This window comes from Hyaena hyaena, unplaced genomic scaffold (assembly GCF_003009895.1).
Source record: "Hyaena hyaena isolate Hyena2069 unplaced genomic scaffold, ASM300989v1 scaffold_212, whole genome shotgun sequence".
Taxonomy (NCBI): domain Eukaryota; kingdom Metazoa; phylum Chordata; class Mammalia; order Carnivora; family Hyaenidae; genus Hyaena; species Hyaena hyaena.
In genome coordinates this window covers 298,367-324,378 of record NW_024080845.1, presented here as the reverse complement: position 1 = coordinate 324,378, position 26,012 = coordinate 298,367, and the positions used below count along the sequence as shown (strand labels likewise).

Below are 26,012 nucleotides of genomic sequence, written 5' to 3'. Positions count from 1 at the left end.
ATCCCAGCCACTTGGGGGCAAACTGCCTCCTAGGTCTGGGCCTTGGTTTGTTTAGCTGCAAAATGGAGTGAGTGTGGGATGGAAGCATACAATTAAAAGCACCAAATCCAGAAAGTTCCATATTTTCACAATGTGGAATAAGCAAGTCTTCTTGCCTGTGTTTTGCATAATGAACACATAGAACTTTGCAAGGTATTTTTCCGGTAGCTAGTTCCTGGTATCCGCTGTTTGAGCTGAGCCTAGTTCCTCCATGTGAAATAACACTGAAAGCTATATCCTCATCACGATGTTTGTGGTTTATTTTGCCAAATTAATTATTATAAAGGTAAATTTAGTTCTGGGTCATTTTATGTTATTGGAAAATGCTGCCAAATTGCTGCCAAATTACCCTGTGGAGGGGTGCCTGGCTGGCTCAGTCAGTTAAGCATCCAACTTCGACTCAGGTCATGGTCTCACAATTTGTGGGTTTGAGCCCTGTGTCAGGCTCTGTGCTGACAGCTAGCTCAGAGCCTGGAGCCTGTTTCAGATTCTGTGTCTCCCTCTCTCTCTGACCCTCCCCTGCTCATGTTGTCTCTCTCTCTCAGAAATAAATAAAACATTAAAAACAAATAAAATTACCCCATGGAAACATTGTATCAATGTATACATTCAAGAATTCTGAAACAAAATGTCTATTTCTCCACATTCTTGCTGCAATGGGGTCTTATTCTAGAAAAATCACCAATTTGGTTTTTTTAAATTTTTTAATTTTTTTTATTTTTTTACAAATAGTTTATTGTCAAATTAGTTTCCACATAACACTCAGTGCTCATCCCCACAAGTGCCCTCCTCCATACCCATCCCTCCTCCCCCCTACATCCATCAGTCCTCAGTTTTTGTCAGCATTCAAGAGTCTCTCATGGTTTGCCTCTCTCCCTCCCCCCAACTATTTTTACCTTTCTTCTCCCCCATGGTCTTCCATTAAGTTCCTCTTAATCCAGCTGTACGTGCTGGCCTTAAAGATTTCTGAAGGTTCATACATGGATTCAATATCTTGAAAGGTGTTTTTCTTCTTGGCATTTTTGCTGAATAAAGTTAGTAGGCTTATTTTGATAAATCAATCTTTTGGGAGAAGCCATGTTGCCCAAAAGGAAGATTACTGACTTTGGGGACCCCAGATTACTGACTTTGACTGACCACCATCATGTCTCCCTGCGCTAAGTGGGATGGGTGGGGACTGCACCGTCTGCTGGCCTTGTTTGGCCCTTGAGTCAGCGCCTCTGTGCTGTGGACAGGAGTACTTTTGGTTTTGAATGTCAGGCTGCTGTGGTATAAAGGCAGTAGTGAGAGGTTGAGGGGCTCCTGATCTTCCAGAACCAGCACCAGCACCACTGAATTAGTGATAATAGTTAATAATAGCCAGCATTTACTCTGTATACCCTTTACAACTTGGGTTTACTTATATCTCACAACTATTCTATAAAATGTAAAATCTAACATTATCCTTGTTTTTCATATTCCAAAACTTGGGTTCCTAGAGGCCAAACCATTTGCTTAGCATCCCCAGGTAGCAAGTTCCAGAGCCAGAACTCATACTCAGCCCTGCCAGGTGTGGAGGACCCTTGAGAGGTTAACTACCTGCTCTTCAGTTCTGAACAGCCTCTCCATGAATCTGCCTCCCTTGTGCCTTTATACTTATTAGTCTGGCCCAAATGCAAGCAGGGACCTGGCAGAACCCCTGATTGGTTCTCAGTCTTATAAAGAGTTGAGCAAGTTGGAGAGCAGGTAAAAAGATGAGTTTCTACTGGACTGCATCCCTGCAGTAGGGCTCCGGAGATTGGGGAGAGCATCTCTGCCTGCGCGACAGTGGGCGGTTGCCATGGTGGCAGCTATGGCAACAATGATGCAAATACCGGCCCTGTTCCCACTGGAGCCCAGCTGGTGAGCTGGGAGACCAGCAGCCCAGGAGAATGATCAGGGACTTGTTCTGTCCTGTGCAATGGGACCACGTTGGATAGAAATATTTGATAAATAGCGCATAACTGATCAGCACAGTTAATTTTTTCTGTCTCCAGTTTGTAACTTTTGTGGGTTAGGTGGCCAGAAAATCCCTTAGACAATTAGCAGGACTCAGGGGCCAAGAGCAGGCACCTTGGAATTGGGCTGTCTTGCTCTGACTTTTAGTAGCCATGGAGCATTTCCAAGTCTAACCTCTCAGAACCTTTTATAATGGCCCTTATTTTCAGGGCCGTCATGAAAATCAAATCAATTAATCCACATAATGAGCACAGCACTAATAGTATTATTTTTATTATTGTTAAAATAATAATATTACTGTCTTACTCAGAATTTCTCTTACTCTGAGTATCTGTCTTGCTCAGAATTACTGTCTCTTACCCAGAATTTTGGAGGTGGCTTGCTGTTTGTCATAGTGATGAAATAATCTCAGTTTGAGTGGTGCCCTTGGCATTGCCTTTCCTCTTTATCCATATATGCTATAACAAGTCTGTCGCGGTCCCATCCCTACCACCGTATTTCACTGACAGTTTGTGAATAAACATGTTTTTATGTGTGGGCCCCAGTCACTGCCAAAAACAGCATTTATGAAGATTCTAATTACCTTGGAGACTGTGGTAGGTCCTGTATCAGAAAGTCAATAAACTGCTTTAAGCAATGCTGGCTAATTTAAGAATTTTGGTATTTTTAACTGCATTAGAATCAACAGAACAGTTGTTAGAGATGCCCATTTCTGAATCCTAATTTTTAGGATTGCCATATTCATTTTGGAGGTGTTGGGCCACCTACATATAGATTTATTAGCTTCTGATCAATATATTATTGAATAAAGTGTGAAGACTATGTTCTGCCCCACCCTGGGCAAAAAAAAGAAGAAATTCTGGGAGAGTGCCTATAAATATAATTTTTGAGTTTGAGCTTTTCAGGACTTGAAAAACATGAGTTTATCTCCTTCCTCTTCTTTTCTGATTTACATATAGTTTGACAGAACAATTCTAGACTTTTCTTACTTTCTTTTTGAGAAAAAAATTGGAAAGAGAGTTCAGGATGACTTTTTTTAAAAATGCCTCCAAAGGGCTGTTTATTTGACTCAAATCCCTTTAAAAACATAGAAAACTCAGCCATTAAAATTTTTAAACTAAAATCATACTTTTATGAAAGTAACATGCACACAGTAAGAGTATACCAATGAATCTGCATGGATTTTTATTTGTAGGTGTAGAAAACCAACACATAATACACATAATAATCTCAGAGGAGGAGGAGGATTTTAAAGTCCAGCTGCACTTTATGTAAAGAGGAACCAACCAGTAACATTGGCTCTGGGCCTAGTACATAATAAGCAGTTTGGTCTCCCATCTTCTTTTCTTAGTTGTCACTGCTTCTGTAATGCTTTTAATATCTGTTTCTCTGTTCTCTGGGGTCAGACCACCTGGGTTTGAATCCTGGCTCTGCCACCTATTAGCTGTGTGATTTTGAATAAGTCATTTAACCTCTCTGAGCTTCACTTTCCTCATCTGTAAAGTGGGAATAATAAAAAAGTACTTACTTATAAAATTGTTTTGAGGGTTGAGTTAATATTTATTAAGCACTTAGAATAGTGTCTGGGACATGATAAGCATTTATTACCTTTTTTTTAAGTAAACCCTTAAAAACATGACCTCCATGACAGAGAGACTGAGGATTCTCTTGGCCGATAAGCAAAAGCTCATTGGTGCTGGTAAATTCTGATGACCATGACCTAATCCCACATCTGTGGAGCTGAGGGTCCAGAGGCTGTCATCAGCGGAGAGCTTCAGTTTTTGTTTCAGATAAGACTGGGGGAGTGCCTCTCAGTGGTGGCTCATGGGAATGTTGGGTACGTACAAGGAGTCCTGTTTAGAAAAACACACATTCGGGAAAGAACAGGCTCTCCCCAGGCAAAACTGTAGAAAAACAACAATCTGCTGCTCCTTGATTAAAGGGTAGAAAACTAATTATCCTTTCCGGAGGGACGTGAGGCCGCTCTCTGCTGGACTGTGACCTGGAGGTGCAGGATGTGGATTTCCTTAGGATGTAATGAAGCCTTTCCCATTGAAAATGTGCCATAATTCAGATGGATGCAGGTGGGGAGAGGGAGAATGATCCCCTTGCTTTTAAAAGTGACCCCTAAATGCTTTTGAAACATCATCTGCAGGTCAGCACTTTGAGAAAATGAAAAAAATAATTTTCCTGAATTGGATTTCCAAAGGACCTCTGTTACAAAACATCCCTTTAAAAATATTCTGTAATTTCTGCTAATTACACCAGCTTACAGTTAGCTTGAATGTTGAGATTTGGTGTTGCCAGTGAGAAACCATTCAATCCACTGATGATACAGATATGAAAGCCAGTATGAAGAGTAAATGGAGAGCATGTTATTTTCATGCTGAATAAATGCCAAGTAGTATTAATGCTAGTTTCTTTAGCAAGGGAAGGGAATGTAAACATTCCATCTCGGGGTAATTTGTGTGTGCGTTTCTTCACTGTCTTCCATACCGTCCTGTTAGGGATGCAAAGTTCCTGTTGACCTGTATTATTTGGCTAGAGACGTCAAGAAAGTTCAAAAAAGTCTTGCAAATATTTATTGAGCATCTGTCATGTGCCAGGTGCCCACAGGGTAGGAATAAAACATTAAAAAGACAGATGAGGTGCCTGTCCTTGGGAAACTCATATTTTAATGACTTCAGTAGACTAGCCAATACCTAAGATTCTTGTTTACTTACTTTTTCTACCGACATTGCTTTTAGGTAATCTTTAGACCAGCCCCTCTCAGCTCTGTCCCCAACTCCACTCACTTCATCTTGTCAAGTCACCAGGCACACCTGCTTTGCCAAATTCAGTGGGCATTTCTCTGTCCCCTACTTAGTGATGTAGTTGAGCACTCCCTCCCTGAAATCCTTTCTTCCCTGGCTTCTTGAATAGTCCTCTCCCCTTGGCGCTTCCCTCCCTGAGGTGAGGCTTCTCCTCAGTCTAAAGCGTGATGCTTCTCGAATGTATTCTCCAGTTTCTTATATCTGACTGCTCACTCCAATCTCCATTTGGAGATCCATAGCAACTCAGATGATCTGTCTGCCCTTGACTTTTGTTTCCCAGTCTGCTCCTCCCAAAGGTCTTCTCCCACTTCCTCACCATCTCCCTCTACACCGTCTTGCCCCTACAACTGTTCTCTCTACACAGCATTGAGAACAGTCCTTTTAATACATAGATCGTGTGTCTTCTCTGCTCAGAATCTTCCTGTGGCCTCCCATATCACTCAGACTAAAATCCAGAAACTTTGTAGTAGTCTTTAAGACCCTTGCCATCTGGTTTCTGCTCCCAAACATCTCTGAGCCTCAGATTCCAACTGGAAAATGGACATGGGTAGACCGACTTCATAGGGTTGTTATGAGGAATATGTTAATAATTCCTGTTCAGTGCTTTGTGTACTATCTGGCTCACAATGGGAGCTTAATAAACGTTAGCTCTAAATATTTTCTGAGCGTCTACGAAATGCCAGGCATCATTGTAGGCATGAAGGATGATGAGAATAAAACATAGTTCTGTTCTCTCAGAGCTTACCTTAGGAGGCAATCAGCTTTATGGGGAAAAACAAAGCAGAGTAAGGGATGGGGGATGGTACGAGTAGCTGCCGTTTGACTGTGTGACCGGGACTCATTGTTTTGTGACCTGGATTTGGTTTCAAGTTGGAAACTGAGGCTCAGGGAAGTTCCTTAAGTTGCCCAAGATCACTTGGTAAACTTGGGCTTGAACCAGGGTCTTGGAGACCGCACAGCCCATGCTATGACTGCCTTATGTGTCTGCTGTCTCTCTTTGGTGGATTTACTTTGTTCTAGAAAGATTCACGGTCACTGTCCAATACATGGAAATGTGAGTGAGCAACCTGTGGCCCACTCTGGACTTGAAATATGCGAATGGACAGGAGCATTGGTGCACTTGTCATGATGGGATGGTGTCTTTCAGGGTGTTTGGGTTTTAATTTCCTGGGGCGGTTATGGTGTTTTGTAGATACTGTGTCTGGGATGAGAAGCATGGGAACGATAGTGTGGTTGGTAAGGTGAGAACCATATATAATCCAAAATATACTTAAATGCTCTTGGGAAGGTATCGTGTTGGAGCCTGACATGCCCTCATGACCAGGGTCCCCTTCCTCTGGTGCTGTTCATTTTGACAGTTTCTAAGTGAGGAGCTGACTTGAATTTGAGGAACTTTTGTTCAGAAACCCAGCACCATCTGAGAGAGGCCTGGGAAAAGAGAGAAGGCTGAGATGGGTGCAGATCCACAGCCCCACGTCAGGCTTGCCTCAGGGTCCATGCCCGGTGCTTGAGGGCCCCAGTAGAGGCCTTAACGATAGATACCTGTTCTTTTTCTCAAGTGCATATGGTTGTATTCATGGTCTGTCAGTGTGTCTGTAAGGCTGCTATGTGATACTGCTGACCACAGACTTACTGCCAGCAAGCACCATGCATTCATCTTCCAGCTGCTGATCAAGGTCTTACGAAGTGCAGGGGATACAGAGGCAGCAGTGAACCTAAATAACATGGTCCCTGGTCCCTGAGCTCATTGCCCAGAAGCAGGTTCTTAAAGTACACCTTCTGTGCACCACGTGCCAAGAGCTTTACTTATATTAACTTATTTAATCCTTGCAGCAACTCTATAAGGGAATCCTGTTATTACCTCCATTTTACAGATGGGGGAGTAGAGAACAGAGTGGGTAAGTCACTTGTCTCATGTCACACAGCTAGTGAATGGCAGAGCCGACTCCAAGCAGATGCACTTGTCACCGCTGCAACCAAACCTCTGCTTCATGGCACCACTTGGGAATCACTGAAATTTGCCTTTGACGGTTCTTTTTCTGGATTACTGCACTCATGAATGGCTTTTCTGGAGATAGAAGCTTTGTAGAAAGCTCAAGGGTGAAAGAGAAATGTAGCAGAATGCCTCATGAGGTGGGGGCAGAGGATGGAACGGGCATTGCTGCAGAATCTCTGAGCACGGAGAGCAGGGCCATGCGTGGAGAACAGGAGGAAGCCAGAGGAATTTTTATCATGGTTGAAGGACTGACATAAATATGTGCCTCCAAGGCAGGGACTTATAGGGTGGATTTCTCACAAGTACGGATGAAACTTCACATCTCAGCCAGTTTTGTCAATTCCCAGGCTGCAAAGAATGTTTACTCTCCTGGCTTTTATTTACGTAATTCCGGCTTCTGGAATAGTTAACAGTATTTTGTTTTGCATTATTATTTTATGAGGGTTTTTTCCATTAGATTTGTATCTTTTATTTTGCCTGAAAATTATCTTTATTTTACCATCACTATTTTCAATTTTTTAAATCTTTTAAGCAGTGAAACTTACAGCTTTTTCCCCTTTTCAAAAAGTTTTCATTTAAATTTCTGTTGGTTAACATACAGTGTAATATTAGTTTCAGGTGTACAATTTAGCAATTCAACACTTCCATACAACACCCCATCACGACAGGGCTACTCCTTAATTCTCAACACCTATTTCACCCATTCCCCCCACTCACCTCCCCTCTGGTAACCACCAGTCTGTTCTCTATAGTTAAGAGTTGATTTCTTGGTTTGTCTCTCTCTCTCTCCTTTTTCCCCCTTTGTTCATTTATTTAAGAATTTCTTAAATTCTACATATGGGTGAAATCAAATGTGTTTATCTTTCTCTGACTAATTTATTTCACTTAGCAGAGTACTCTCTAGCTCCATCTGTACCATGGCAAATGGCAAGATTTCATTCTTCTTTATGGCTGAGTAATATTCCACTATATGTATGTATACCACATCTTCTTTATCCATTCACCAGTCGATGGATGCTTGGACTGCTTCCATAATTTGGCTATTAAATAATGCTGCTATAAACATCGGGGTGCATGTATCCCTTTGAATTAGTGTATTTGTATTCTTTGGGTAGAGATACCTGAAAACATGCTCAACATCACTGATCACCAGAGAAATACAAATCAAAACTACAATGAAATATCACCTCACACCTGTCGGAATGGCTAAAATCAACAACACAAGAAACAACAGGTGTTGGTGAGGATGTGGAGAAATGGGAACCCTTTTGCACTGCTAGTGGGAATGCAGAGTGGTGCAGCCACTCTGCGAAACAGTATGGAGGTTCTCAAAAAGGTAAAAATAGAACTACCCTATGATTCAGCAATTACACTACTAGGTATTTACTCAAAGGATACCCTCATTATTAAAAATAAATAAATAAATCCAAATTGCCTAATTAAAAAAATTGTGGTAAAATACACATATTTACCATCTTAACCATTTTAGGTATATAATAATTCACTGGTATTTAGTACATATACAGGGTTGTACATCTATCACCACTACCTAATTTCAGAACATTTTCATCACCCCAAAAGGAAATTGTTCACCCATTTAGCAGTCACTTCCCACTCGCTCTTTCCTCCATCTCTTGGCCACCATTATCTGCTTTCTGACTCTGTGGATTTTTGCCTATTCTCGGTATTGCATATAAATGGAACCATACACAATGTGGCCTTTTGTGTCTGGCTTCTTCCACTTTGCATAAGGTATTCAAGGTTGCTCCGTGTCCCAGCAGGTGTCTGTACTTCATTCTTTTGAATAACATTCCATTGCAGGCATATACGCCTTTGTTTATCCATTTTTATTCATCAGTTGATGAAATTTAATATATGCCTTTTTAATATGATTACTAGAGTTCCAGGTATGTGCTAGACACTTTGCTACATGCTCTCTCCCGAGTGAAAAGAGTCCTTACATATTATCAACAAAAAAAAAGAGCATCCCTTTATATAAATGGGTAAATAACTTGAACAAACATTTCACAAAAGGCGAAATATAAATATAATCATTTCAGGGGTTTAAAAAAATTATTTCAATGTCTTCTCTTTAGTTCATTCTTGAATTAGTTTGATTAGAGTAGTTCTATATTATTTAGGACCAGATCATAGACTTTTGTTTGAGATAATCTCCATTTGAGAAAAATTTCATATGTTGACCTATTCAAGTAAGGATATGACCTGAGGATAATTTCCTGTAATTTTTCCAGAGACTGTATCTCTAAAGCCTTTGAGTATTTTTCTTCTGAATTTTCTGAATTCAGATTGATACTAACATCATTTTGGAGAGTATGTCTCACTTTTCAAAAGGGTCTCAGTTTATACATTTTGGTTGGTCACTAACTGCTGAGACATAGAGCTTTGGCTTTTTAAAGTCTGAGGTTCTTTGAAATTACATGTGTCATTTTTCTATACCTGTGCTGTCCAATATGATAGACACATGCCACATATGGCTACTGAGCACTTGAAACATGGCTAGTGCCAATTAAGATTGATGTAAGAGCAGCGGTGCCTGGGTGGCTCAGTCAGTTAAGTGTCCACCTTTGGCTTCGGTCATGATCTCACAGTTCATAAGTTCGAGCCCTGCATCAGGTTCTCTGCTGTCTGCAAGGGGCCTGGTTTGGATCCTCTGTCTCTCTCTCTGTCTGCCCTTCCCCCTGCTTGTGCATTCTCTCTCTCTCTCTGAAAAATAAATAAACATTAAAAAGATAGATTGATATAAGAGTAAAGTACTCCTTGGATTTTGAAGACATGAAAAAATTAAAATATCTGTAATATTTTTTTCCATTATATGTTGATCTGATAATAGTATCTGGATATATTGGGTTAAATAAACTATATTATTAAAACTAAACTTGCGGGGCGCCTGGGTGGCTTACTCGGTTAAGCGTCCGACTTTCGCTTAGGTCATGATCTCGTGGTTCGTGGGTTCGAGCCCCGCGTCGGGCTCTGTGCTGACTGCCAGCTCAGAGCCTGGAGCCTGTTTCAGTCTGTGACTCCCTCTCTCTCTGACCCTCCCCTGCTCACGCTGTCTCTCTCTCTCTCTCTCCTAGAAATAAATAAAACATTAAAAAAATATATTAAAAAAAACACCTAAACTTGCCTATTTCTGTTTACTGTTTTAATGTGACAGAGAATTTAAAATTACATGTGTGGCTTGCATGATATTCCTATTGGACAGTGCTGTTCTACAAAACAGCTGGTGGAGGGATAAAAAATGGGAAAAAAGCAGTCGGAACAGACACTTAACGACTTCTGTGCCTTCAGAATCTTGAAAGTCCCCCATAAGAGAGGCCGTCGTGGATCAGGATGCCTGCCTCCCTGCTAGTCTCTGCCTTCATTCTAGACCCCTCAGCTATCTTCTCTTCCCTCTACCCAGAGGGATCTTTCTAAAGGCAAATCCCATGTCATTCCCCACCATGTCGCTTCAGTGGGACCCCATCACCCCATGACCAACCCCCCAACCTTAGCCTTTAAGTCTCTGCCCTGCCCAGCCCTGGCCGCCTGTTCAGCCTCATCTCATGCCTCTCTGCCTCCTTCCCTACCTGTTAAGGCCTTTTAGTAAATGTTGTTATGATTTTCCTCACTTAATATGTTCCTATAGTAAGGATTTAAAAATATATATGTAAAAGATGATGTCCGCATTTATGCTTCCCATCCTCGACAAGCTGTATACATAATCACTCACTGTCAACAGTCGGGCACACCCTGGGCACACACATATCTGATTCTATACGTGTGAGTGCGTGTGTGTAAATGTAAATGGATTTACATGTTGCCCTGCCTCTTTATCACAAACTGTATTTTATGGTCTTTGCTGGTGATGGCATAAGTACACCTCATTGTAAAAAAATTTTATAACATTTTTTTAACATTTATTTATTTTTGAGAGGGGGGAGGGACAGAGAAAGGGAGACAGGATCCTAAGCATGCTCCGTGCTGTGAGTGTAGAGCCTGATGCAGAGCTTGAACTCATGAACTGTGAGATCGTGACCTGAGCTGAAGACAGAGTCAAATGCTTAATTGATTGAACCACCCAGGTATCCCTCACACCTCTTTATTTTTAATGGATGCCTTGGTATTGTATTATATGGCTGTGCCAGAATTTATTCATTTGTTATTGTTATTAATTATAATCTATTTCACCTACATAGCAAAATATAGGCTATTATAACATTCATATCTATACCTACCATTGAGATTTAATAAACATCTTTTTGCCCTGTTAGCTTCAGAATTTTTATGTGAGTAATTGCAACATTACAGGTAGCGATGTAGCCTTACACAAGCCCCACCCCAGTCCCTTTCCCTCTCAGTCCCCAGAGGGAACCATTTTTTTGCAGTTGATAAAACCTTTTCATGGGTGACTGGGTGGCTCAGTCAGTTGAGTCTTCGACTCTTGGTTTCAGCTCAGGTCATGATCTCATGGTTTGTGTGTTCAAGCCCCACACTGGGCTCTGCACTGGCAGCATGGAGTCTGCTTGGGATTCTCTCTCCCTTTCTTTCTGCCCTTCCCCCTCTCATGTATACATGCACAAGCACTCTTTCCCTCTCTCTCTCAAATAAATAAACTTAAAAAAAAAAAACCTTTTCACATTTAGTCTTACATTTTTACTGCATACATATGCGGCCAAAACAATAGAGTATTATCTTGCAAGATTCTAAATAGAATCCTATATCATATCATTGTGTATACCTCCTGCAACTTGGGTTTTCTTTCCTCTTTTTTTTTTTTGAGATTTTTCATTAATATATAGTCCTACATGGTCTTCCATTGTAAAGAAAGAATATAGCTTCATTTAATAATCTGTTTCTTTATTGACAGATGTTTAAGTGGTCATACTCAGCTTCCAGTTTTTCAAGTATGCCATCTCTCTTCTACATCTTAACTCTTGACTCTTAACTTTAGCAATTAGTTCTTCCAGTTTTGTCTATTTAGGTAATCTTTGCAAAGTTCGACCTCCCGCATTTTTAGCTTGCTCTTCCTGTCGCCTGGCCTACTGCTCTGTCTTACCACCTGGTTGAGTCCCTTACCTCTTGTCAGGTCACAGGGAGGCCTTGTTTCCTCTGAGAGGTCTGTCTAGCTCCTCAAATGTTGACTGAGCCCCTTTGGCTCTCCCCATTACCACTCTTATTTTTCTTTGAGACTTATTATGCTGTTCTCTCCCACTCCTGTATTCCTTTTGTAAGCTTCATGAGAGCAGACACTGGAGCTGTGCCGCTCACGGCTCTATCTCTAATGTCTACTCGGTGCCTGCCCTGTGAAGGTGTTCTTTAAGTGCTAGAGAGAAATTAATATGTGAGCCCTTATGATTGGGTACAGACCCCTTCTCTAAAGGGGGAAGGCTCTCCTTCAGGGTGCATTCTCAACAGGACTATTGCAGAAGATGCAGCCAGTGCCGAGTGATTGCACTCGTTGACTCTTTTTGAGGTTCTGTGATCCTTTCCCCCCATATTTTATCAGGAAATAAAGAGAGTTGCAGCCATGGCATGAGTGGAATGAAACGGAGTGTGAACTATGGAAACATGTTACAGGTGGTGCCCTTGTGCCTTTGTTTAAGAGTCAAGCCTAGAGGCGTCTGGGTGGCTCCGTTGGCTAAGCATCCGACTTTGGCTCGGGTCATGATCTCCCAGTTTGTGAGTTCGAACCCTGCATTGGGCTCTGGGCTGACAGCTCAGAGCCTGGAGCCTGCTTCAAACTCTGCCTCCCTCTCTCTCTCTCTCTGCCCCTCCTCTGCTTGTGTTCTGCCTGTCTCTGCCTCTCAAAAAATAAATAAACATTTAAAACTTTTTTTAAAAAGTCAAGCCTAAGTGATGAGCTTTCCATTGGGCAAACGACGTCTTCACATTGAGCTTCTCCACAGAGAACTGGGTCATCTTCCACCTGGCTAAATACCTGCCAGTTCACCCTTAGTCATCACAGCCAGAATTACACAGTCATTTACCTGAAAGGGACTGTCACTGTCTTAAGTGGTCCAACCAGGATATGAATGCCTGGCACAGGTGGTACCATAGTCTGCCCTAATTTGTCTTGTAAAGCATAGCCATTTGGCTTTCCTGATATTGCTACAGTTGTCTTGTTGCTCTTGGATAGAGCAAAGTAAAACAAAGAAAAGAAATAAAAGGAAAGTCTTGTTAGCAAGATGCCCTGGGTTGAGAATTAAGACATTAAAATATTTGGGGTGCCTGGATGGCTCAGTCAGCATTCTACTCTTGATTTTGGCTCAGGTCATGATCTCACGATTTGTAAGCCACCCCAGTGCTCTGAAATATACCCCTTTTTAATATACCCCTTTTTACACCCAATGTGGGGCTCAAACTCATGACCCCAAGACCAAGAATCACATGCTCTACCAACTGAGCCAGCCAGGCTTTCCTTGAAACATTTCCTTCATGAATAAGGAGGGGCTACTTTAATAGCTAATTTGAGTATATAATAAGTGCCAGAGTCTTTGCCAAACATTTTATGTAATACATTAATGCTTCAATTTTGTGAGGAGAGATTATTATTCTCATTTTACAGATGAGAGAATGGAGGCTCAAAGACAGTAGAGAGTAGGGAGCCTGGTTGAAGTCCCCCACCAAGAAGGGGAGGGAATCCCCAAGTTGGTTGTACCTCAGACACTAGGCTCTTAGCCCCACATAGTGAGTGCACGGGTAGTAAAAGCATTCTACGTATTCACTTCTGAAACCCATATTCTTAGGAGCTGCTCTGGAAATGGTCACTAATCCTCTTCTCAAGGTGGTGGAAGAAGTTGTATTCACGTCCATGTGGTGGGAAATACATTCTGTGGCTAACCCTGAGGCCTTTTGCTCCTGAGCTTATTCTGTTTGATTCCAGACACACACACACACACACACACACACACACACACACACACACACCTGAAATTTGAGATCATTCCCTCAATGAATCTTGCATCCTGACTTTTTGCTCCTCCTGTGGGCATTTCTCCATCTGGATAGTGTTTTTAACTTTTCTTCCCAATGTTTCCTTCAGTTGTAGCCTCCTTCCAGGCAAGAAGCTGTTCCTCCTGTGTCAGTGGTTTCTCTCCTTTTCACACCCACCCCTGCCTCCCGTCGGTCCCTCCGCAGGGGTGGATGGTTGTTGGTCAGCGTTGTTCCCCTGACATCTGCAGGATGGGCTGTGCTTCCTAACCATGCATGCACACACCGTGCACAGGCCTGGCTCACATCCGGGGTCTGAGGACTGGACACACTATAGATAACCCCCTCCAGCCCTGTTAGGAGGCTGTACCTTTGTGTTTTAGAGACCTGAAGAACCAAGTACCATTTTCTCACTTGGACTTTTGCTGATAGTGCAAAAAACTTGCTTCCTTTATTTTTTCTTTATTTTTTATTTTTATTTTTAAAAGTATTTTATTTATTTTTGAGAGAGAGATAGAGACAGCATGAGCAGGGGAGGGTCAGAGAGAGAGGGAGACACAGAATCTGAAGCAGGCTCCAGGCTCTAAGCTGTCAGCATAGAGCCCAATGCGGGGCTCGAACCCTCGAACCATGAGATCATGACCTGAGCTGAAGTCGGAGGCTTAACCGACTGAGCCACCCAGGCACCCCAGAACCTGCTTCTAAAACACAAGAAATGGGGCACCTGGGTGGCTCAATCAGTTAAGTGTCTTACTTCGGGTCTGGTCATGATCTCACGGTTTGTGAGTTTGAGCCCCGCATCAGACTCTGTGCTGACAGCTTGGAGCCTCGAGCCTGCTTTAGATTCCCTGCTTGCACTTGGTCTCTCTCTGTCTCTCAAAAATAAATAAACGTTGGAAAAAAAAAAAAAAAAAAGAATGCCCTGGATTGACAGGCTCACTCTGATCCTTTTTCTTTGCCTATGAGGCTTCTAAGTTTGAGGTCCTACTAAGCTAGTCCCTTCATTAAGAAACCCCCAGGCTGCATTCTTCCAGAAGCATGCTCTGCCCTGTTTGGCAGGGCTTCTTTCTTTCTTTCTTTCTTTCTTTTTGGGGGGGGGTTGTTTGGTTTTTTTTAACAAATAGTTTATTGTCAAATTAGTTTCCACATAACACTCAGTGCTCATCCCCACAAGTGCCCTCCTCCATGCCCATCCCTCCTCCCCCCCATCCATCAGTCCTCAGTTTTTGTCAGCATTCGAGACTCTCATGGTTTGCCTCTCTCCCTTTCCCCCGCCATTTCCCCCCCTTCTTCTCCCCCTTGTGCCTCCGTCAAGTTCCTCCTAATCCTCCTATACGTGCAAACATATGATATTTGTCCTTCTCTGCCTGACTTATTTCGCTCAGCATAACACCCTCAAGGTCCATCCATGTTGCTACACATGGCCAGATTTCATTGTTTCTCATTGCCATGTAGTATTCCATGGTATAGATAAACCACATCTTCTTGATCCATTCATCTGTTGATGGACACTTAGGCTCTTTCCATGTTTTAGCTATTGTGGAGAGTGCTGCTATGAACATTGGGGTACATGTGCTCCTATGCCTCAGCATTTCTGTATCCCTTGGGTAAATTCCTAGCAGTGCTATTGCTGGGTCATAAGGGAGTTCTATTGTTAGTTTCCTGAGGAACCTCCACACTGTTTTCCAGAGGGGCTGTACCAGTTTACATTCCCACCAACAGTGTAGGAGGGTGCCCGTTTCTCCACATCCTCGCCAGCATCTAGAGTTCTCTGATTTGCTCATTTTAGCCACTCTGACTGGCGTGAGGTGGTATCTCAGTGTGGTTTTGATTTGTATTTCCCTGATGAGGAGGGATGCTGAGCATCGTTTCATGTGTCTGTTGGCCATCTGGATGTCCTCTTTGGAGAAGTGTCTGTTCATGTCTTCTGCCCATTTCTTCACTGGGTTGTTTGTTTTTCGGGCGTGTAGTTTGGTGAGTTCCTTATAGATTCTGGATATTAACCCTTTATCTGATATGTCATTTGCAACTATCTTTTCCCATTCCGTTGGTTGCCTATTAATTTTCTGGGTTGTTTCCTTGGCTGTGCAGAAGCTTTTAATCTTGATGAGGTCCCAACAGTTTATTTTTGCTCTTGATTCCCTTGCTTTTGGGGATGTGTCAAGTAAGAAGTTGCTGCGGTGGAGGTCAAGGAGGTTGTTTCCTGCTTTCTCCTCTAGGGTGTTGATAGTTTCCTGTCTCACGTTCAGGTCCTTTATCCATTTTGAGTTGATTTTTGTGCATGGTGTGAGAAAATGATCTAGTTTCATTCTTCTGCATGTTGCTGTCCAGTTCTCCCAACACCATCTGTTAAAAAGGCTGTCTTTTTTCCATTGGATATTCTTTCCTGCTTTGTCAAAGATCAGTTGGCTGTATACTTTTGGGTCCACTTCTGAGTTCTCAATTCTGTTCCATTGGTCTATGTGTCTGTTTTTGTGCCAATACCATACTGTCTTGAGGATGACAGCTTTGTAGTAGAGGCTGAAGTCTGGGATGGTGATACCTCCCGTTTTGGTTTTATTTTTCAGTATTACTTTGGCTATTCGGGGTCTTTTGTGGTTCCATACAAATTTTTGGATAGTTTGTTCTAGTTTTGAGAAGTATGCTGGTGCAATTTTGATTGGAATTGCATTGAATGTGTAGAGTGCTTTAGGTAGTAATGACATCTTAACTATATTTATTCTTCCTATCCATGAGCATGGAATGTTTTTCCATTTCTTTGTGTCTTCTTCAATTTCCTTCATAAGTTTTCTATAGTTTTCATCATACAGATCTCTTGTATCCTTGGTTAGGTTTATTCCGAGGTATTTTATGGTTTTTTGTGCAGTTGTGAATGAGATCAGTTTCTTGATTTCTCTTTCTGTTGCTTCATTTTTGGTGTATAAAAATGCAACTGATTTCTGTACGTTGATTTTGTACCCTGCAACTTGGGTAGGGCTTCTTTCTATATGAGAGGTGCTACATCCTCTGAATCTAGAGTCAGACACCCTGGGTATGAATCCCAACTTGGCAACCTACCCGCTGTGTGACTTCTGACATGTGGTTTAACCTCTCTGCATGTCAGTTTATCTGAACTGTAAAGTAGGGTAATAATAATATCCCCCATTATACCATAATATTATATGATAATATGTTATGATACAAAGTATATTATTTTTTATAGTTTATTTATTCATTTTGAGAGAGAGAGTACACGCAGGGGAAGGTCAGAGAGAGAATCCCAAACAGGCTTTGTGTTGTCAGCGTAGAGCCCGATGCAGGGTTTGATTCCACAAATCATGAGATTATGACCTGAGCCAAAACCAAGAGTTGGATGCTTAAGCTACTGAACTACCCAGGCACCCCCAAAGTTATATTATTTATTTAGAAGTATATAATGATGGGTGCCTAGTTGGCTCAGTCAGTAGAGCATGTGACTCTTGATCTTGGGGTCAAGCCCCACTTTGGGTGTAGAGCTTACTTTAAATAAATAAAAAATATATTTTAAAAATAAGTATATAATGCCATTATAATATGTTTTGTATTATATATTTATATATAAATATTATAACATATGGCACCATTATAACAGTATTTGTATGTCATGTATTAGCAGTGTACTGTAACATAATGTAACAACCTATCTTATTGCGAGACTTAGACTATGTGTGTAGGCAAAGTGCTTAGCACAGTCCCTGGCACATCCCCAGCACGGTAGTCACTGTTGATTATTGTGGTCATGATTTTCTGTGGACCACAACATATAAAATGGGAACACTGACTTGCAGTGTTCTGGTATATGTTGTTGCTTTGGGAGCACTGAAGCTCATCAAATAATTAGGAAAGCAAAGCCCAATTATAACCCGGGAGAGGAGGGAGCAGTATCCAGGGAGATGTTTTGTTAAATTCTAAGTTTTCTTTTCCCAAAGGAGAAATGCTTTTTTAGAATAACTTAGACCAACATGTTACTTAATAGAGAAGAGTATTAAATCTAAATAACCACCCACATGTTCTGTTTGTCTTGAGATGTTATTAGCCTGGGTTTTTATTGCTGTACGAGTGGGTGAGGAAGAGGGTGAGGCAGAAGTGGAGCTGGATATAAAGAGACAGCAGGTGGGAGTTCCCATCTGTTTTGGTGAGTTGTCCCAGCTTTCTGTGTCAGTCCTGTGTCCCTGGTCGAAAGCTGCTCTTTGAGCCAGAATTTGGGAGGAGGGGGAGGGGCTCTGTGCCAACATCTTTAGAACTGAGCAGTGATAGACCTGGATTTAGAACCCTCATCTCGTCTTGACCATGTACTGGGTATTATTTCTCCTGTTTAGCACATAGGAATATGAAACCTCGTGCTCACGGTCACACAGCTAGTAAAACACCATGGGATCTGAGATTAGACAAATGAGATTAAAATCCTGTTTTTACCTGTGTGCATCACTTAATATCCCTAGGTCTCTGTTTTCTTATCTATTAAATGGGTACAGTGAGGACCTAGCTCGCCATGTGATAGTCAATGAGATTAACTCTACAGAGTATTAGCATGTGCTGTTTTAAGTACTCAATAGACATTAGCTGCTGCTGTTATTATAATTACCTTGCATGTTGCTTATTTGTCTCTTTCGTATGGTAGAGGCCATCAAGCCTGAGGCACTGCAGGGTACAGTGGTCACTTCTGCCTTGCATTACTGCTGATTATGGCACAGAGGCCGAAGTAGAGGTATGACTGTCATGTGAAAAACCAACACCACCTCTTTGGTACATCAGTGACTAAAACCCCAAGGAAAGTCCAAGATGGACCTTTCTCAAGGATGCTTTGCAGTGAGGTGGTACTTCAAGCAAACATGAAATTTGGATTTCCATATCGACAGACAACATTTTTGGAAGGAATAGCTTACTACTCCACAAACACATTGTAAAAGGTGTCCCTGGCGGTGTGTTGGCAGCTCCAACATTGGATTCTCTCTTCAGGACAGAAGCGAGGTGTCCCTGGTGTGCCTGGCGCTGCCCAGCCACAGCGCCGCTTCTCTCCATCCCTGTACTGTGTACCTGTTCTTGTGCTGACCCCACTGGAGCCTGCCTCTGTCATGTCTAAGGAGATTGCTTCACGTGGAGGGATTAATAGGTGAGGAAAACAGTTCTGACAGGTTAGGGAGTGGCTACATGTCCTGTGGACCATCCCTCTAAAGCTCTGGAGCTCAGGTGTGCCCTGCACCAAGGAGAGTTCCAGGCTTACCTCAAGCTGTAAACACCACCTGAAGGCGTCCCTTTGGGGATTGTTTGTGTGTGTGTGAGAAATGAAGAGCGTGATTGCAAGCTTCGTCTGGCTTTTTTATTACATCCAGGTTGATTTTTAGATTAGATTTTATTGTTTTTAAGGGTGAAGGGTTGACTATTTCTAAGGGACTCTGGAGCTTCCCTCCCAGGGGACTGGGAAGGAGGTCGGAGTGTGTTTGGCTGCTAAGGATTGGCCAGCTGTAAAAAGCTTGGCTGCCTCGTTTGCCTGGGCTGTTTGTCCAAGCATCTCTCTCTCTCTTTCTGATAAAGCTACATCGGAAGTGGGTGATTTCCTCTGAGTATCTAACCCGTGAGTAATGAAACACATTGTCTTGTCTTTTCTCCTCTTCTAGGCCTAGGCGGCTTCTGCAAAACAGCTTCCCTATGTTTCCCTCCTCTAGAGCCTGGAATTTCCGAGGGGTAAGTGTTTTCCCAGGAGTTGTCCCTGCTGCTCTACACCCTCCTCTGGCTGCTCCAGAGAGGATGCTGTTGGGGGTGGCTTTACTAATCGGTCTTCACCAAGAAAGCTGGGTTTTAGCACTTAGAGGAATCAAAGTAGTATCAGTGGCTGTGGCTTAATTAAAAACCGTGAGTGGCCCAGTAAGCGACTGCTGATGTCCGTTTGCCCTGGAAGGTCTTGGGCTACGTGAAGCACCTGGTGAAGTAGCCAAGTCAGGGTTGATGATGGGGACCTTGTGCCTATTTCTCAGGAATGTGGGGGGCCCAGTGCACAATGAAGATGAAAGAAATTGGAAATGTTCAGTCTGTTAATATGTAGATTTATGACTTCATGGGGAGCTTTGTTTTCCAGAAGGAGAAGCCTGTAAGCTCTAAACTGATTTTAAGGGGAATCATAAAAATCTCCCAGTCATAAAGCCATAGACACTTAGGAGTGTAGAAAGGGTCCTAACATCCTCCTGATGCAAAGTTCTCTTCCTTAACATAATGATGATGATGATGATGATGATGATGATGACGATAAAGTGTATGGAAGCCTGCTGTGTGCTAGCTAAAATGAATCCTAGCTCTGACCGCAGGAAGAAGACCATTGCATATGTAAAGAATGCTCAGAGCTCTGTTTCACCACCTGGCCTTTGCATGTGTTGTTCCTTCTGCCTAGAGCATTGCCCGTGCTGTCCAGCCCTGCACTCTTACACACCCTGAAGTTGGCCCACCCACTGCATCCCTTGGGTCTAAGACTTGACATGACCTCCTGTGGGAAGACAGGAGCTGAGGCACCTCCTATAAACCCCTGTACTTTCTTCTCATTGATAGGATAAGATTGTTAGTTAGTGCTTACTAAAACGTAAGCTTGGAAGCTCTGAGCATCAGGTGTGGAGAGACCTTGTCATTCTTTCTCGTTCACTGCTATCTCTCTGGACCTAGCACATATGTGCTTAATTAATTTGTTGAATGTATAAACAAATCTTTCAGATCCATCAGACCCAAAATCAACTTCAGATTGTGTTTCAAGGTCACATCTTTGGTCTTTTCAGCACTGTTTTTACTAGTTCAGTTCACCTTTAGTATCCTACGTAGATCTCAGCCATTTTCCCCAAGTGTGTTATTGAAAATAAATATAGATCATGGCAGTATTTTAACGAAGTGTACAATATGCTTTGCACTGAGTACAAAGAGAAATGCGTTGACCTCTTAAGGAAATGTGCATGTCTTCCTGAACATAAGTCGTGTGTCCCCTGAGTTGTTTATGGTTTTGTGGATACGGTCCCCATTTCTCCAAGACTGTTCAGTTGGATGATCATAACCATTAGGTGGGAAAAAACATTAGGTAGTCAAAAAACATTTGACTGTGTAGTCAAATAACCTTGGAGCACGTTGAGAACACCTAATTAAATATGTTCACCACCATGAGACTTCTCAGAGCCTTTGATGTGTTGCTGTGCTCGGAGACTATATTAAGGAGAGTTGATGGAGTTGGTGGCATTTACCAAAGTCATTGCCAATAAATCCTTTGTTGAGAAGACAGTTTGTACACACTTTGGAATAGTTGACATTTATTGTCAGTTTTGAGCTATAGAGAAATTGGACCTTCTATGAGCAAGTTGACCTTTTATGAAGGCATTTATTTTCCCTCCCTCGCTGGCCTCCCTTCAGCACACCTTGCCCTTCCTTCTGATTCAGCAGTGTCACTAGTCAAGTACTGGGACATGTCTAGGGTGACCAACTACCCAGGTTTGCTTGCGATTGCCCTGGGTTAGCACTGGAAGTCCCAGGGACACTGGGACAATCGATTGCCTTACCTATGGCTGCAAGATCTCTTCAAATGTTTTCCACTGAAAAATGCTTTGTAAATTTTTAAGCACAACTCTGTTTTACAGAAATTGCTGCTCAAAGGAACCTGTTAGATACATACTTGGTTTAAGTGACCCTTTGATACCCTCACCCCTGCATGGTAATATTTAAAATTAGGGAATCACTGCAGAAGAACAAACAAACAAACTGGCTAATTGCAATCAAATAGGTGACAGAATTTTTTTTTTTTTAGCGTTTATTCATTTTATTCATTTTGGAGAGACAGAGAGAGAGTGCAAGTGGGGGAGGGACAGAGAGAGAGGGACAGAGAGAGACACAGAATCTGAAGCAGGCTTCAGGCTCTGAGCTGTCATCACAAAGCCCAATGCTGGGCTTGAACCCACAAACCATGAGATCATGACCTGAACCAAAATCAATAGTCAGGCACTTAACTGAGCCACCCAGGCACCCCAGCTATGGTGTTTCTTTTGGTCCTTTGTCCTTGCTTTGATTTTTCCTGGCCCATGGGCTTATTGGTAAAGTTAGACAAACTGGCATCAAGATATGCCAGAGGGAGATGATCTGGGGCTTGATCAATAGCCAGATTGACCAAATTGATCTTTCTTCCTCTTGGAGCATAATCCTCCATGACACTGAGAGGTTAGGAGGGAACCCCATTAAGTGGAAACCCCCTTACTCCCAGCCAGGCCATGCTCCATAACCATTGTTACGGCAATTGGAACTGAAGAACAAGAAGGACCCAGAATGCCGAGATGAAGACATTTGAGGCATTATCTAGCTGATACATTTTTTTTTTTTTTTTTTTTTTTTACAAATAGTTTATTGTCAAATTAGTTTCTACATAACACTCAGTGCTCATCCCCAAAGTGCCCTCCTTCATGCCCATCCCCCCCTCCCCCCCACATCCATCAGTCCTCAGTTTTTGTCAGCATTCAAGAGTCTCTCATGGTTTGCCTCTCTCCCTTTCCCCCACCATTTCCGCCCTTCTTCTCCCCCTTGGTCCTCCGTCAAGTTCCTCCTAATCCTCCTATACGTGCAAACATATGGTATTTGTCCTTCTCTGCCTGACTTATTTCGCTCAGCATAACACCCTCAAGGTCCATCCATGTTGCTACACATGGCCAGATTTCATTGTTTCTCATTGCCATGTAGTATTCCATGGTATAGATAAACCACATCTTCTTGATCCATTCATCTGTTGATGGACACTTAGGCTCTTTCCATGTTTTAGCTATTGTGGAGAGTGCTGCTATGAACATTGGGGTACATGTGCTCCTATGCCTCAGCATTTCTGTATCCCTTGGGTAAATTCCTAGCAGTGCTATTGCTGGGTCATAAGGGAGTTCTATTGTTAGTTTCCTGAGGAACCTCCACACTGTTTTCCAGAGGGGCTGTACCAGTTTACATTCCCACCAACAGTGCAGGAGGGTGCCCGTTTCTCCACATCCTCGCCAGCATCTAGAGTTCTCTGATTTGCTCATTTTAGCCACTCTGACTGGTGTGAGGTGGTATCTCAGTGTGGTTTTGATTTGTATTTCCCTGATGAGGAGGGATGCTGAGTAGCTGATACATTTTCTATAATGAAATGTGATCCCAAGCCTGTTAGACTGAGCTATGCATGCTGTCCTAAGGCAGGGCACGCTTTTTGTAAATGCTTTATTTTCTTCTTTATTAAGAAAGGAAGTTTTTAGAACCTGTGGGCTAGTAAATTTCCCATATTTATATATGCGGCAGAGAAAACCATTATAAGGATTTGTAATTCCATTCCTGTTTGGCTTGTAAAGAATAAAGAACCTGTGTTAGTTCACTTATGCCCTGGGCATTTGTAGATTTTGGGGGTGGGGTAGGGAGAAGCGGTGGGGAGAGATGGATGGTAAAAGGCAAGGGGAAGAGGAACCACCTCACACTGGTTGAGAAGCCAAGAAGGAGACATGTGAGGGCTAAGGAGAGAGCCGGGGACAGGGCATGAAGGGCAGAGAGGGAGTGGTTAGCATCCTAATAAGGAGTCTGGAAAAAGATGAGATCTTTCAGAATAATTTTAAGGAAAGTCTTGCTGAGTGAATTGTATTGTAACCCCCTCCTCGTCTTCCCTGGAAACATTTGCTGCAGATCTGCATTACTCCTCAAGGCATTAGGAGTACGGTTTATGGTTTTCCTTTTTGGGGGGGGCTGGGGTTTTGGGCTGCAGAGGGGTTCTGGAAGGGCTGGTGGCCCTTGGATGACACTCTTCCTACCTACCAAGTGGTTTGGCCCTTTTAGAAGTTGTCATTATCAAGGGCAGGTTGGGTCTCTTGGTTCCCACGCTCATCTAAGGAGACAGAGGCCCGTGGTGTTACCCACCCTCCTGATTCCCCTGCCTTCCTGGGCAAGGGGTGATGCTGTACCTGTCTCTTACCAGACCCATGGGTGCTGCACATACATCCTGCCAATAGGAAGATTTGGGTGGGGGCAGTTCTAGAGGGAGCATTATGAGTAAAACCAGAACAGAATTATGAGAATAAGAAGATGGGACCCTGAGAGGTGGGACCCTGGGGTATAATTACTAAGTGCTTCCATCAGGTGCTTACTGCACATCTGGTCCCCATCTGGCTGGGGCAGTGCTGAGCTCAGAATTTCCACCCTCCCCTGTGCAAATATTTGCTACCAGTCTTCCAGTTAGCTGAGAGGGGTGGGGGAGAGACCGATGCAGGGAGGAAACTCTCCCTAGGAGTGTGAAACTATCAGGAACACAACTCCTGCCCTTGGAAATACTTAGCAAGACCTACTACTCTGTACAAAGCATTGTTTAGGTGTCACAACTGAGATTTCAATTAAATATCAACCAGAGTTCATGGCTGTACTTATCTTGTCTTTTCCTCTAGTGCCTGGTCTTTACTCTTGCATAGGCCATTTGAGAAGAAATTTCTAGACTCTGAGGCTTTGGAAGCAACTTTGGACATGCTAGCCCCAACCTTTTAATTTTCAGATGTAGAAAACAAGGCCTAGTGTGTTTACTGGGACTGTTTTGGTTACAAGTGATAGAAGTTCCCTTAAAACTGGCTCATGTGGAAAGGGAAACTTTAGCTCATGTGACTGAGGGAAACTGAGGTGGATGGGCTTCAGGTACAGTGGTATCCAGGGCTACTCCCTCTCAGCTTTGTTACTCCTGGGGTATGGATCTTATCTTACATACTACATGTGAAGTGCTCTGGAGGGAGAGGATGACCACAAAATAGCCACTCCTTTCCAAAGAGAGAGAAGCTTTTGATTCCACGGTCCATGTGTGATATCCCAGCGGGGGACTCTGATTGCCCTGACTTGGGTCACATAGTTCTACCTTGGCCAATGACAGGAGTCAAAGAGATTGGACAGGCCTTGGTCACATGCTCCCTCTGAGGGCACTAGGTGACCAGGGTCTGCCACTTGAGGTAAAGAAGGGTCATCTTCTCTAAGGAAGAGTTTTGCTTCTGTTATAAAAAGGGAGCCTGGTTTCTACACAGGCGGGAAAAAATGCGACTGCTCCTAGGATCACTCGAAGTCGAGAGGTCAGAATTAGAACCTTATTCCCAGGTAATGGGTCCTGTGCCTGCTCTATGCTGCCTTGACACATCCCAGGTCCTGTGTTTGGACTCAGTGTAGTTGAATGTTTCTTGAAAGTCAGGCTGAAATGTTCCACAATTCACAACTCAGTAGAGAGATAGTCAAAACATATCTGGCTAGGCCAGTGTTTAACTTGACCTCACTGTGTCTCCCCTGCAGAAGAAGGCAGCACAGCTTTCTCTTTTTTCCCAGATTCAGTTTGTACATTTACCTCCATTTATTGACCATTGGCTCCAGGCAAGGCTGTGGCAGTTCTGCATGGTAGATGTATTTATTCCCACTTCAAGACTGAGGAAACTGAGCCCCACCATGTGCTAGCTTGCCTAAAATCCCAGCTGTGGTAAATGACAAAGGCAGGATTTGAACCCGACCCTGTCTGTCTGCAGGCAATTAGAGCATATTGCCTCTTTAGAACAAGGCTGATGACACATACTTTCCTTCATAGGAAGTTAGACATGAAGATCTTTCTTCAAATGCTAGAAGCAAGTGAGTATTCTATGATAAACTTTTTGCTGTCCCAAATCCCATTTAGTTCCCTTCTACTCCTTTGAACTTAATTTTATTTTAAGTTTATTTATTCTGAGAGAGAGAGGGAGAGAGAGAATCCCAAACAGGCTCATGTCACCAGTACAGAGCACGACTCACAAACTATGAGATCAAAGCCTGAGCTGAAATCAAGAGTGGGACCGTCAACCAACTAAGCCACCCAGGCACCCTGGATTTTATTTTGTAAAGGTTTAAGCTTCACTGCTGTATTTAGAAAAACAAAACATATTTTGCATTTGTAATGATGAGTAGAATTGTAACAGGTCCCTTAATCCTAGGGAATTAGCCTCTAGCAATCACTTTGGTTATACCAGGCACTGTGTTGAGTGCTTTATATTATTTCCCAGAAAAATCCCAAGAGATAGATGCTGTTTGAGCCTCATCCTCATTTTACAGATGAGGAAGTAGAGTAAATACATTCTAGAGTAAACAGTTTTCTATCACTGTGTAACAAATTACCACAAATTTAGCAGCTTGTAACAACAGCCCTTCATTAGGTCATAGTCAAGGTCACAAATCTGGGCATGGTGTGCTGGGTTCACTGCTTAGGGTCTCACAAGCCTGGAATCAAGGTT

The 26,012-nt window shown here is 42.8% G+C and overlaps 1 protein-coding gene across 1 annotated transcript in view; it reads left to right on the top strand.

Moving 5' to 3' along the window:
* Window positions 1-26,012, top strand: part of ARHGEF3 (Rho guanine nucleotide exchange factor 3) — a 271,390-nt gene that overhangs the window by 42,033 nt on the left and 203,345 nt on the right. The window contains exon 2 of the mRNA XM_039242446.1: window positions 19,392-19,458. Within this exon, the coding sequence (XP_039098377.1) occupies window positions 19,392-19,458 (67 nt within the window). The remainder of the gene's footprint in view (window positions 1-19,391; window positions 19,459-26,012) is intronic.